The 14,285-nt window shown below is 50.2% G+C and overlaps 1 protein-coding gene across 13 annotated transcripts in view; it reads left to right on the forward strand.

Moving 5' to 3' along the window:
• Positions 1 to 13,974, forward strand: part of Fnbp1 (formin binding protein 1) — a 119,155-nt gene extending 105,181 nt beyond the window's left edge. For 4 of the 13 annotated variants that reach the window (XM_028884639.2, XM_028884641.2, XM_028884643.2 and 1 more), the window contains 6 exons: positions 1,972 to 1,986; positions 6,200 to 6,309; positions 9,397 to 9,529; positions 10,013 to 10,134; positions 10,465 to 10,604; positions 12,866 to 13,974. In XM_028884639.2, the coding sequence (XP_028740472.1) occupies positions 1,972 to 1,986; positions 6,200 to 6,309; positions 9,397 to 9,529; positions 10,013 to 10,134; positions 10,465 to 10,604; positions 12,866 to 13,044 (699 nt within the window). In that variant the 3' untranslated portion in view covers positions 13,045 to 13,974. The remainder of the gene's footprint in view (positions 1 to 1,971; positions 1,987 to 6,199; positions 6,310 to 9,396; positions 9,530 to 10,012; positions 10,135 to 10,464; positions 10,605 to 12,865) is intronic. The other 9 variants (XM_028884640.2, XM_028884642.2, XM_028884647.2 and 6 more) reach the window with 3 other exon arrangements.
• The last annotated feature ends 311 nt before the right edge of the window (positions 13,975 to 14,285 follow it).

Below are 14,285 nucleotides of genomic sequence, written 5' to 3' on the forward strand. Positions count from 1 at the left end.
CTTTTTTTTTTTTGAGACAGGATTTGTATAGTCCAGGCTGGCCTGGAAGTCAGCTGTGTAGCCCAGGCCTCTGCCTCCTGAGTGTGAGCCACCAAGCTTGGCTAAAAGTATCAGCTTAAGGATGAAAAAGTGTAAAAGTTGGCTGAGAAATTTTAACCCCTCCCTACCCAGCATAAAAATCCAAGTGCGCTTTCTCTGGTATGTTGTCCTCCGGTGTGCCTGCACCCTACTGTCGGTTACTAGGGCCTTGGGTATTGCTGGAGACGAAGTCCAGGCCATGGGTTGAACTCTCCCTAGGCAGACAGTGGGGTCTCACAGAGTCTTGTTCTGCTCTGAGTTCTCGAAGCCCTCTTACTCTGGTTGAAGTCCTGCGGTCATGGGACCTTTCCTATCTCCAGGCCCAGCAGTAGTGGAGCTGTTGTGGCCCTTGGGTGATCAGGGCCACCACCCACAGCAGCACCCCGAGAGCCAAGGCAGTGTCTCCCCATACCCTAAAGGCAGCTCCCGTAAGCAACATAAGCTACTGTTCATGGTCACTCTCCATGCTGTGTAGACCCCACCGACAGGCTTGACAGCCTCAAGCCGCCTGTATTCACACTGCTCAGGAGCCTGAGGCAGCAGGATCAAGAGTTCAAGGCCAGACTGAGCTACACAGCATGACCCAAAACTCCATCAAAAGAAAGCAATTACTTTTGAAAAAGATCGAGCCTTAGAAGTCACCCTCGTGGCCCAGGAGCCAGTGCTGGTGTGCAGATGGGAGGCTGCATTGCCTGGTCACCTCTGTCCTGCTGCCAAGAGGCTAGCTGACCTCCACATACATGCTGTGGCATGAGCACGCATACGCACGCGCGCACACACACACACACACACACACACGCGCGCGCGCACTATCGATCAGTCAGTCAGTCATGCACACACGCGCGCACGCGCGCGCACACACACACAGTCAGAGTCAATCAATCAACCAATCGATCAGTGAGTCATGCACACACACACACACACAAATAAGTTTTTTATTTGTTTGTTTTGTTTTGTTGGTGTTTTTTCAAGACAAGATTTCCCTGTGTAGCCCTGGCTGTCCTGGAACTCACTCTGTAGACCAGGCTGGCCTGGAACTCAGAGATCCACCTGCCTCTGCCTCCTGAGTGCTGGGATTAAAGATGTGCAAAATTTTTAAAAATTACTATTAGAAAATAAAAACTTGGGTGGTGGTGGTGGCGGCGGCGGCGGTGGCGCACGCCTTTAATCCCAGCACTGGGAGGCAGAGCCAGGCGGATCTCTGTGAGTTCGAGGCCAGCCTGGTCTACAAAGCGAGTTCCAGGAAAGGCGCAAAGCTACAGAGAAACCCTGTCTCAAAAAAAAAACAAAAAAAAAAAGAAAGAAAGAAGAAAAGAAAGAAAAGGAAAGCTAAGCACTCGTGTGGAAGGGCGTGGTGGTGCATGCCTATGACCCAGCACTCAGGAGGTAGAAGAGAAGGATTTCTGAGAATTCGAGGCCATCCCAGCCAGGGCTGGACACTAGGTAACACTGTCTCAAAAATAAAATTTTAAAAAGAGTCTACCTAAGATGTCCCAGGAGAGATTGGTAAACAAAGTGCTGTGCGATGCTTTTAGGGTCATTATGTGTCACTGCTGTGCCTAGCAGATAGAAGTCCCTGGGTCTGTCCCAGCACCTCTCCAAATCTCCCTCCCCAGCAAGCCGATAGGCACCCAGCGGGAGGTGACAGCTCAGGGGCACAAGGACTCTCACACCTCGTCTTGGCTTTGGCAACCAAGCCACCTAAGCAGTTTTTGTTACGACCAACCCCTCCTGTGAACTTTCGCACAGATCTGCCCTGGCCATTTTCACAAGTCGGTAGGCGAGCTGATGTTGAGTCCAGTGGGACTGGCCACATGTCCCCTCTTCTGACCTGTGTTTTTTTCTCTCTCTTTCTCTCTTCCCGTTTGTTACCTCTTCAATTTTTCCGTGAAGCTTTCTCTCAAGCTGGTAAGCATAATGTCCCCATGCATGCCCCTAGTCTAATCGGGTGTCGGGTGTGTTATGGATGCTATGCCATGGGCAGCCTGGCCTCCAGCATTAACTGCTCACTCTTTCCTCCCTCGGGCGCTTTTGTTGGTGTTTATCTGACCTCTGGATGTGTGACTGTCCTATTCACTAAGAAAATTAATGCTTAACATGATTTGGTTTTCCTTACTGTGGGGTCCTTATGAATATGCCAAGCATTGATCAACTGTTTATATTCATCTGAATGTAAATGTCAGAAATTGAGGGTGGGTCGGTGTTCTTACTGGATCATTTTGGTTCAAAATAAATTTAAATAGTTGGACGGTACTCCTTCCTGGCAGCCACTAAAGGAGGGAGGCAGAGGCAAACGGATCTCTGTGAGTTCGAGGCCAGCCTGGTCTACATAGTGAGCTCCAGGCCAGCCAGGGCTATTGAGAGAGACACTGTCTCAAAAACAAAACAAAACAAACAAACAAGCGAAAAACCACAACAACAACAACAAAATGAACAAAAACTGGAAGCCTGAAGGAGACACATGGGTGTGTGTCACACCTGTAGTGACTGCTCAGGCTTTTGGTGGGAAGACCTGGGGGAAGCTAGGACCTCCTGGGGACTTGCGCAGCTCTGTGGGTGCCTTGGATAAAGGTGATTCCAGAGGCCACAGATGCTCTGATGGATAAAGGGGTGCCCCCTCATCCATCCTTGCTTAAGCTGTCTACCTAATGTCTGTCTGTCTTGCTTTTCCTTCACGGTGTAGCTCTGGTGAACACCCGGAGTAATTGTTAATTTGTTAAAGGAAATCCTAACCAACATAACCCACTATCCTTGGAGAACGGGTGAGGGCTGGGGACGTGTGTCCTTTCGGAATACAGATCCTTTCCCGTGCGCTTCCATGACATTTCTGTGAAGTCAGTGAAACACTGGGGGCTGGAGAGTTGGCTCAGTGAGGAGAGCACTTGCCCTCACAGGCGTGCAGACTCCAGCTTAGACCCCCAGCACCATAGGAGGCCAGGTACGACTGTGTGCATCTGTAATCCCAGCACTGAGGGGCGGAGAGACGTGAGTTCCAGAGGAAGTGCACTGAACAGCCAGCCTCGCCAACGAAAAGCCAGTCTCAAGGCTGTAACGTGGAGAGAGGGTGACATCTGACATCCTGCTGGAGTGACACACCTTGAGTATGCACAGCTCTGCATATTCATGCGTCTGTACCACAAACACGCACCCAGACATGAAATATTAGGTAGGAAATGGAATAGCTGTAAAAGCAAATACCTCAAAGACCTGTTTTGCCCAGAAGCACCGTAAATTCCATTCTGAGATGAAGAAAGGCTGACTACCGAGCCGTTTAACCTGGGTGTGGGTGACCTCGCCTTCCATGGCTGGTTCCACTGTCTGTTCTGCTAACTGGGCCGCTCCAGCCTCATCAGAGAGTCAGAGACGTCCCCTCTGACTCAGAGCTGGAAACAAGAGCCCCATTGCCACAAGATGAGTCACATGCCAGAGCTTTGTTTGAGGAAATGTAAACTTCAAAAGCCTAATTGGGTGAGACGCCCTTTCTACCGATCCTAAGTTTATATGAGAGGCTGCTGACCTGAATCTCCATAGCAACCAAGGTTTGAGGCTTTTCCAGTGACTTGTTTTCAAATAACAATGGTAGTTGAAAAGCCAGGGGAGCTATTGAAAGGGACCTGGCTGGTCAGTTAGGTTGACGTGGTATCAATTGACATAGCAGGAGGACGGTTAGAGTTTGTCACGGCGTCGGCGTCATAGGTAACCAGTGCTGTCTCTTCCGTGGCTAGCCACAAGCCACCAGCCCAGAGTGCCCTTATAGGTGCCGCTGCCAGTCAGACGCCATCCAAGCCTCACACCTGTTCTAAATACATTCAAAAGATTCAGGTCACCACTGAAGCAGCCATGTTCAAGTGCAGACAGGCAGTCTCCTGAAGCTCCTGTCCCAGACATTGCAGCCACAGAACGTTTCCATCATTACCCACGGTCGAGAGGGCTCTCTGGCCACTGACCGGATTGCCTCACTTCCACAGACCAGTGACTTGTATTGAATTTTGTTACATCCCAGACTTAAAAAAAAAAATCTCAAAGCTGGGCAGATGGGTCTGAGGGTGAAAGTGTTTGTAAACCCAAGTGTGAAAGCTCGAGTCTACATTCTCAGACTCGATGTAAAAGCACAATGCCCAGCAGGCATGGCCGCAATACCAGTGCCCTGTGGGGAGATAGAGTATGCAATGGAAAGACAGCCCAGAGACCCTGTCTCAAACAGAGAGAAAGATAGGGACCCCTGTGTGTGTGTGTGTGTGTGTGTGTGTGTGTGTGTGTGTATACGTACGTATGTACACAATCTCAACCTAGGAAACAAGTATCAGGGTCCCCAAGGTGGCTTAGGGCTTGATGACCTTGAGTTCCATTTCAGAGACCCTCATGATTGAATGATGGAGCTGACTTCCACAGATGGTATAATAAATAAAAATTGTAAAGACGGATTTTCCTCCAAGCTCAAAGCTGGAATAGAGTGAACACAGAGGTAGACATGGAAGTTTTCAAATAGCGTGCGTGGGAGAGGAAACTGCCTCAGCCTGTCATGCCGAGGGACCCTCCTGCTGCTGCTTGGTGACAGGACCGTCGCCCACCCACTCACCCCCGACCGTCACACACTCAGGATGTCTCAGGATGGGGCTCCAATCCCCAGGTGGCCTAGGAGGCAAATATTTGCTGACTCATGCACTTCCCAGCCCAGCCATCTTCTTCATAATCGGCCTACAAACTTCTGTCACAAGCCCCTGAGTAAGCCGCTTGGCAAATCCAGTGGATTCCAGAATCACATTCCCTGGGCCCCCTTTCTTCTCGCCCCCAAGTCAATCTCACCCTTGTTTGAAAAGAATTGAGCTTTTGAAGTAAAACCTCTCTTGTCAACTTCCTGGCTTTCGCTGGGCCGCTTGAATACATTTCATTCTTTATGAAAACGGCCTCATTTAAGGAAAAGCTCTTGGCACTACAGTGGAGCCATGGCTCTCCAGCAAGGAGATGCTCTTTGGAGGGAGACCAGCCCCCGAGGTCTTCTACTGGAAGCACATGTACCAAGACAAGGGGGCAGCGGGATTTTAAAGAGAGCCCGGCCAGGCGTGGTGGCTCGGATCTGCAGGCCTGGCCGAGTCTAAAGGGCTGCCTCAAATTGAAGGCCAACCTGATCTACACAGCAAATACCAGGCTAAGCAGGTGCTAAAAATTGCCAGTGGGGAGCGGGGAGAAAATGAGGTGCTGCAGAGATGGCTCAGCATTTAGGAGAACGAGTTCCCAGCACCCACATCATGCGGCTCACAACCACCTGTCCTTTGTTCCAGGGAAATCTGATGCCCTCTCCTGAACTCTGGGGCCCCGAACACACATGTGCGCACACACAATTTTGAAATAAAATCTTTTAAATTGGGAAAGGGGACTAGGAGCCAGATGTGGTGGTTCACACCTATAATCTCAGTGCCCAGAAAACCAAGGCAAGGAGATCACCGTGAGTTCGAGACTGTAGCCCAGTGGTAAAATGCTTGCCCAGTACACATAGGCCCCAGGTTCAGCCCTGCAGAAAGGGGGAGGGGTGTTAAAATACATTCCTGACTGTGAAAGCAGAGGAGGTTGGTTTTGTTCACTGGGAAGTAATTTGGGGTCCCAAAGACAGTGAGGGGCCAGTAACACCAGAAGGGGATGCCATTTCTTTTTAAATCATACTTTTCGCTCACGTCCTCAAAGCGAAGTGATAGTCCACCTGTCGTGATTTCACAGGGGTGGGAACTCCGCCTCAGCCTTGAGGGGAGCCGGGAAGGAATGCTTCAACTAAGGAAAGGTCAAAGGTTCTGAGCCAGTGTTGGCAGGGCTGGGTTACATTACAGAAGCGCCAGCTTCCTCCACTTCAGTCATGGGTGGGAATAGTCAGAAAATGCAAACGAAGTGGTCTCTAAATTTTCTGTGGGCTTCCTTCTGAGTCACACCTATTTCCTGGTCTCTCCTCCCCGGAGTGTGGCGGGACCTCTGGAGTTTGCATGGGTTTGGTTTTCACATCTCAGCTGGTGTGGCGGGAAAGCCTAGCTGGTTCTGTGGAGCCTCTGCAGGTCTGCAGGCTTGGTGTGCCTCCTCCTACCCAGGGGCGCTTCAAGGCTTTCTGGCTTCTTACTTATGTTTGTGTCTGCAGGGTGCCACACCAGAAGACTTCAGCAACCTTCCGCCTGAGCAGAGAAGGAAAAAGCTGCAGCAGAAAGTTGATGATCTCAATAAAGAGATCCAAAAGGAGATGGATCAGAGGTAGGATGGGTCAGTGTGCCCTGTCAAACAACCCAAACTCAGTTTGGAAAGAGGAAATCTGAAAATGGATGTGTGTGTGCGCATGCAGTACCCACAGAGGCCAGAAGAGGGTGTCAGAACTCTTGGAACTGGAGTTACGGGCAGTTGTGAGTTACCAGATACAGGTGTTGGGATCCAAACTTTGATCCTCATGATAAAATAGTACATATTCTTAAATGCTGAGCCATCACCTCTCCAGAATCCAAAATGGATAGAAAGGCATTATTTAGGTAGGTGTTTTTTGTCTGTTTTCTCATTGTGTGCTGGGGTTCTCTGTAGAGGTTGTATTTTGAGTCTGGGGAACAAAATGCTCTTGGCTAGGTTTCATGTTTCTCTTGTCCTGTGTGAATGGGTGAGTTTTTGGTTTTCAGCTCCAGTCAATGGGAGGAAGATGAATGGGGTCCCAGGGTCATGGGCTGAATAGGCTACCTCAGCTTCCCTCCACCTTGTACAGATGTTGGTGTGGCTGTACCTCTTGCAGCAGGGGTGCAGGCGTCTGTAGCTCTCGAAGCAGGTCATCTTCTTGTCTCTGTTGTATTTCTGAGCAAGCTGGCGAAGGGTAGTTAGTTCATTTATGCCATGACGCAGACACAGCACCAGGTGCAGGGTGGACTCTCCCTGATGTTGTAGTCATACAATGCGTAGCCATCCCCCAGCAGCTTGCCTTCCAGCATCGGCCTCTACTGCTCCAGCAGGCTGCCTTCCTTGTCTTGGATCTCCGTCCTGACATTCTCAAGGATAGTGTCACTGGGCTCCACCTCAAGGGTGATGGTCTTGCCTGTCAGGGACCTCTTGAGGTTCTGCATATTGGCATCAGCTAGGTCACCTTGATACAGGCAGAATCTTGGAGTTTTCTCTCAGGGGTCAAAGGAGTTTTTGGTTGTTTGTTTTTGTTTTGTACAAAGAGTGGAAAATGGCATGAGTCCCACCTCTCACTCCCACACATCCTGCTTTTGAGTCTAAAATCTGTTTCTTTTTAGTTGAGGCTAATTAAGTATCAGCCTTCCTGTAGAGTCTCAAAGGTGTCCTTCCCCTTCCCTCCCCTCTCCTTCCCTCTCCTCCCCTTCCCTTCCCTTCCAATCCCCTCTTTCCTTGGTTTTTTGTTTGTTTGTTTGTTTGTTTTTTGAGACAGGGTCTCCCTATGCAGACCAGGCTGGCCTCAAACTCACAGAGACCTCTGCCTCCTGCTTGCTGGACTAGAGGTATACACCACTGCACCCCTTTGTTGTTCCGATCCCAGTGCCCCTGTAAAAGCCAGGCACAGTGGCGGGTCTGTAACCCCACTGCTGGCCAGCTGGTAAGAGACCGCGTCTTAAAAACCAGGGGGGTAGCCTGGCAGTGGTGGCGCACTCCTTTAATCCCAGCACTCTGGAGGTGGAGACAGGTGGATCTCTGTGAGTTTGCGACCAGCCTGAGCTACAGAGTGAGATCCAGGACAGGAAACAAAACTACACAGAGAAACCCTGTCTCGAAAAATCAAAAAAAAAAAAAAAAAAAACCCAAGGGGGAGTGGCCAGAGCGAGAGCTCCATGCTTATAAGCCCTTGCTGTACAATTGGAGGACTGAGGTCCAGACTCCAGCACCCACAGAACACGCCCAAGGTCCCACAAACATCTCTAAGCCAAGTTCCCAGGTGGGAAGAGTCGGTGGGATCTCTGGGGCTTGCCTCCAGGGAATAGGTGAAGAGTGAGAAGACACATGACTGTGGTCTCCGTTTACTCACACAGGCATGCTCACCTGTATGCTCACCTGCACACTCACACACACAAATAAACAAATACATAAATAAGTAGTTTTTAAAGAAAAGGCCCCTGGCAGCAAAAGTAGCTACCACAGTTAATTAATCTTTCAATCTATTGGGCATGATAAATTTAATTCAATAGTTATATACATTTTGATTGGCCTTGAAAATTATAAATCTATAAACTAAAGTTCCATTTGCTTTTGGGATACCATCTTACAAGGACTCCAATTTGCAGTAAGGCTTGTTAAGGAAGGGAATGGCTCAGTTGCCTTTAGCCTACTGGCTATGGGTGGGTTAGGACTTCTGTTGGTCTTTTCTGTTTCGAACACACAGATTGCAAGCCCAGTGCCACTTTGAGATCTTTAGCAGCAATTAACCATGCAGCTCACACACGATTGAGCCTGTATGATAATGAGTATTCAGAGACGGGTAATACCTGGGGGGGGCACTCACCAACCTAAGACAGAGCACCTGTGTGGCCTGTGCAGGCGTCTCCATGACGGGTAAGGTGACCTGCTGACATCCCATGCAACCCAAGTCAGAAGCTCATTTTTTAATAAAATGGGGACCTGTAGGGCCCTGGCCCCCATTTTGGGTAACCGTTGCCTTGCTTGCTGACCTTGACCTTGATATCCTCCCTATGCTAATTCCCTGCTGGGTTCCACCCTCCTGAATGCTTAAGGGAAGTTCCTTGTCTATGTATCCTGCACAATGGGCTTTAACAGCTTAGATGCAAGATTGTAAAACATCAGTAGCAATTTTCTGCCCTCCAGGGTTCCCCCATTGTGCTGTAAGCCTGTATTTAAGACCTCATCCCTCCTTCAATAAATGGCATTCGGCATAAAAAAAAAAAAAGCATAGGTAGACAAGAGGTAGATGAAGACACCCAATGTGACCTCTGTGTGCACACATATCTGCGCACACACACAACACACATGAATGCATACACACACACACACACACACACTCGCACGCGCGCGCGCGCACATCAGTGAACTTTTGAAGAAATTGATCAAAAGAGACCATGAGAAGAGGGGTGATCTCACCATGTAGCCTAGCCTCCAATTTAAGCTCCTCCTGCCTTGGCCTCCGAGTGCTGGGATCACCAGTGTGTGTCACCAAGCCAGAAGGGTAGTATTAACAACTACTTATAATTTTTCAGAAAAATGCTGGTAAGAGGTGATGGGAGACCTGTGATACCCAGAATGGGGTTTTGTTAAGGACAGTAGGCTTTTCACCCAGTCAGAGAAAACCCGCGACTGACTCCGGCCTCAGCCCCCATGCTGTTCTTACTCTTTTCTCAGGGATGCCATCACCAAAATGAAAGATGTATACCTAAAGAACCCTCAGATGGGAGATCCGGCCAGCTTGGACCACAAACTCGCCGAGGCCGCCCAGAACATAGAGAAACTGCGGCTGGAGACACAGAAGTTTGAGGTGTGGAGGACAGGATTAAGGAAGGAGCAGGAAGGGGGAGGGGCCTCTGGGCAGACCCCTGGGGAACCCCCCCAACCCTCACCCCCACATTTCCAGTGGTTGGTCTCTGGAGAGGAAAACCACCCTGCTGACATACCTTGAGCCCTGGGGTTTCCCAGGGTGACCTCAGAGCTGCGGGACTGAGTCAGAAGGAAGTATAGGGTAATTTATCTGTGATTACATGGCTGCCCAAGAGTGTAGCCCAGTGATGCCTGCTTTCTGCCATGTGGAATGATTGGTAAATTTGGTAAACAGGGGCCTCCCTACCCCTTCCTTAACTTTGCAAGAGAAGCAGTTGCCTGTGAGCTCATCTGTATAACCAGCCAATGCAGGGCCATCCTACATCAGCTTTAAGTGACTGTCCAACCCTGAGTTAAGGCCTGGCAGCTCATGATTGAGCCTAGGCTAGCCCAGCTCCAAGTCTTCTGTGGCTTTTGCTTCCAGGCCTGGCTGGCTGAGGTGGAGGGCAGACTCCCGGCACGGAGTGAGCAGGCGCGCCGGCAGAGTGGGATGTATGAGGCTCAGACACACCAGACGGTCACTAATTGCGCCCAGGACCGGGAAAGGTACAGTCCCTGTGCGGCCCTGCCTCTGGCAGAGCGGACTTCTGGCTTTGTACTTACCTCTAAATTCTGGAATTTCTCATGAACACAAGGCAAGAGTGTCTGTTTCCGTCTCTGATCCTTCCCACACGAAAATGTTTCAGTGTATCATCCAGTCTGGGCTGGTGACCTGTGGTGGTGGTGGTGGTGGCGGCGGTGGTGGCAGGTGGTGGCGGCGGGTGGCGGTGGTGGCGGTGGTGGTGGTGGTGGCGGCGGCGGCGGCGGCGGTGGTGGTGAGGGGACCCACGTCTCCGGGTTGGGCGCTATAGTTGTTTCGTGTCTTCCTCTCTTGAGCAGCCCAGATGGGAGTTACACAGAGGAGCAAAGTCAGGAGAGCGAGCTCAAGGTGCTGGCCACGGATTTCGATGACGAATTTGATGATGAGGAACCACTGCCTGCCATAGGGACCTGCAAGGCCCTCTACACATTTGAAGGTACTGCCGCCCCAAACTGACTAGGTGACCCCTCTCTTCCAGGGATCAGAACTCTCTCTCTTCCTCTCTCTCTCTTCCTCATACATACGATAAAATTATAGAAAAAAATTATTATTTATTTTATGTGAATGGGTGTTTCGCCTACATGTGTGTCTGTGGAGGCCAGAAGGCGGGGGCATTGGATCCTCTGCAACTGGAGTTGTAGGTGGTTGTGAGCCACCATGTGGGTGCTGGGAACTGAACCCCATTCCTCTGCAAGAGCAGCCAGTGCTGTTGACTCCTGAGCCATCTCTCCAGCCCCAGTAAAAGAATTTTTAAATAAATAAATAAGATGGAAAAATCAATCAATAATCAACCTGACATCAACCTCTACCCACCATACACTACACACTCACACACACATTTATATATACACATCACACACTCACAGTCTCTCACACACTCTTTTACACACACATGGTCACACAGTCTCTTTCACACACACACACACACACACACACACGCACAGTGGAGTACCTGGGTGAGAAAAAGGAGTGTCAGCTTTTCTTGACCCGCACTGAGAGCTGCTGACAGCGTTGACAGGCACACCATTGCCCCTGTGTGGGATCGGCCAGGGAACAGGGTGGACGGACCATCAGTGCCAGGCCAGAGTTACAGAGGACGCTGTGACAGAAGCAGGCAGGGCTCAGGGATGAATGACAGATGCCGTACCCAGAAAATCATCAATGAAGCTTTGCTGTGTCCCCCCCGGCCCCAACACCGACAGAGACACACAGACACACAGACACACACACATACACACACACACACACACACACACACACACACACACACACACACGTGCGCGCATGCATACACATGACCCTGCTGACAGTGCCCTGAACCATTGTCCCCTGCCCTATTTCATTTCTGTTGTTGTGATGAAATATCCTGACAATAATCAACTCAGAGGAGAAAGGGGTTTCTTCTGACTCACTGTTCCAAGTCCCAGTCCATCCTAGCAGGAGCCAGACAACGGCTGGTCACACCCACCACCAAGGCGAATGCTGTTCTAAGAGCTTCTACTCTTTTCTTTTTTTTTTTTCCGAGACAGGGTTTCTCTTTGTAGCTTTGCGCCTTTCCTGGGACTCACTTGGTAGCCCAGGCTGGCCTCGAACTCACAGAGATCTGCCTGCCTCTGCCTCCCGAGTGCTGGGATTAAAGGCGTGCGCCACCACCAGCCGGCTTTTTTCTTTTCTTTCTTTCTTTTTTTTTTTTCTCAAGACAGGGTTTCTCCGTGTAGTTTTGGTGCCTGTCCTGGATCTCACTCTGTAGCCCAGGCTGGCCTTGGTTCAACCTGCCTCTGCCTCCCAAGTGCTAGGATTAAAGGTGTATACCACCACCGCCTGGCTGGCTTCCACTCTTAGACAGCAGCGAACTCTCAGGCGCCGCCCACTCTCAGGCTAGGCCTTCCCACATCAATTACGGTGGTTAAGACGGACTCCCACGATATCCTCCCTATGCTAATTCCCTGCCGGGTTCGGGTTCCACCCTCCTGAATGCTTAAGGGAAGTTCCTTGTCTGTGTATCCTGTATAATGAATGGGCTTTAACAGCTTAGATGCAAGATTGTAAAACAGAAATAACCATTGCACACTCCCAAAGCTGGCCGAGAGGGGTGGCTGGGCTGTCTGGGGGCCTTGGCTAAGGAGAAGACACAGCTGTATTGTGATTGACCGGGCTGAGCAAAGGGGAGGAGAGACAAGGCCAACCCAATGGCTCATCTTTGGGTCCTCGGAGATGCCCTGGGGAAGGAGTGTCCCCGGAAATCCAGGTCTCCTGGACTACATTTCCAAGGCCTGGGGACATCACGGGGAACAGTCCTAGAGGCAGTAGGAAAAGTAGAACCTTGACTTCAGGAAATGCCAGAAGGGGAGAGAGATGAGGGCCTGCTAGCAGGTGCTGTGGAAGCTGAGCGAGGACCCCTGCTCCCCCTGTCCCCCTCTGCCCCAGGAGAAACCCTGAGAGGAGTGGCTAGAGGAGCAGAGATTCACCAAAGCTTGTGGGGAGCTGTGGGGGTTCCTCAGAGGACCTAAGGAGGGGTCCTGTCTAAGGAGGGGTCCACAGACAGGAGGAGGAACCCCAAGACACACGAGGAAGGAAACAGTGCAGGGACAGAGGGTGGGGGGACGTCCTCTGCACCGATCACCTTGACTCCCAGACCCCGCTGCAAGGCCCCCCCACACTGCCTGAGAGAGCTCACAGCTCCCTTTCCTTCTTCAGGTCAGAATGAAGGCACCATTTCCGTGGTGGAAGGGGAGATGCTGAGCGTCATCGAGGAGGACAAGGGTGATGGGTGGACTCGCATCCGCAGAAGCGAAGATGAGGAGGGCTACGTCCCTACCTCCTACGTCGAAGTCTATTTAGACAAAAACGCCAAAGGTGCTAAGACTTATATTTAACCCACTTAAGACCAAACAAAAACCTTTAAAAGCATTGGAGCTGTCTCTCCCCACCACTTTGGCTGTTACAGGCCTTCAAGAGGCCGCAGAGAGCAAGTGATGCAGACACTCGGGGACCTGGGAGCATCTCAGGCCTGAGTTTGTCCAACTTGGCCATGTGCCGAGCTGCCACTGGCCTGCTTACAAGTGTGTCCTTTGAAATCTGATCAGTGTTTCCATCCTTTCAACAAAATATGTAGATTTTTTAAATGTATAGTGGTGGTTCGTGCCTATAATCCCAGTGCTCAGGGGGCTGAGTCAGGAGCATCCCACTGAGTGTCAGGTTAGCCTGGGCTACAGAGTAAGACTCAGTAAGTAAATAAGTAAATAAATAAATAAGTAAATAAATAAATGATACATTTGTTACTTCATCAATGGAACTGAGTAACACCTAAAGTCTTTGACTAAAGACGGTAACATTCTCTTGGTGCCCACGCTGAGTGCCCTTACATTGCTGCTCAGGTCCCCTGTGTTAGCCTTTAATTGTCTGAGTGTCCCAAAAAACCAAGAGATGTCCAGAAATGTATGCTCCTTGAGTGATTTAACTTTGACTGACATTCTTGTCTTCTGGCTCCACCGGATGGGCCTGGGCCAATGGTAGGGTGTCTTCAAGCTGTTGAGGCAGGCTTCTGCAGCAGCTAAGTGCCCAACACCCCTGTGGGCGTGGTTTTCTATTCCTGTCAGAGGGTTTCCTGTGAGCAGAACCTGGTGGTACCAGCCACTGAACAAAATGGCCCCTGCATGTCCCTTTTTAAGGGGAAGACTTTCATTTTCTTTTTGATCTATAAGAGCCAGTGTTTGAAATACTAGACACTGTTTTTGGGGTTCTGGCACATTTGATCCAGCTAACTACAGCCAGAATAAAATAAATGGTCTCGTGTTTTAAGGGAATCTGGGCCATGTGGGAATTTGCATTTTCGTCAGTGCTGATATTGGAGGGGGGAGAGTGGCATTGGTCATATGCAGAGCTAATCCAGGACTGAATTATGCCAATCATGACCTCAAGGTCACCAAGGAACCACATCTGTGCTTTTGTTGTTGATGCTGCTTGAGACAGCGAAGCATGATTCTAATTAGTCTTATCAATAAAAACCAAGAGCCAAATATTGGGGTAATAATCTGAAAGATCAGAGAAGCAGAGCAGCAGCCACTCGAGACTTCTTACCTCTACGAATCCTCAGACCAAAAAGGGGGCCAAGATC

The sequence above is a fragment of the Peromyscus leucopus genome, chromosome 4, assembly GCF_004664715.2.
Source record: "Peromyscus leucopus breed LL Stock chromosome 4, UCI_PerLeu_2.1, whole genome shotgun sequence".
NCBI classification, from domain to species: Eukaryota; Metazoa; Chordata; class Mammalia; order Rodentia; family Cricetidae; genus Peromyscus; species Peromyscus leucopus.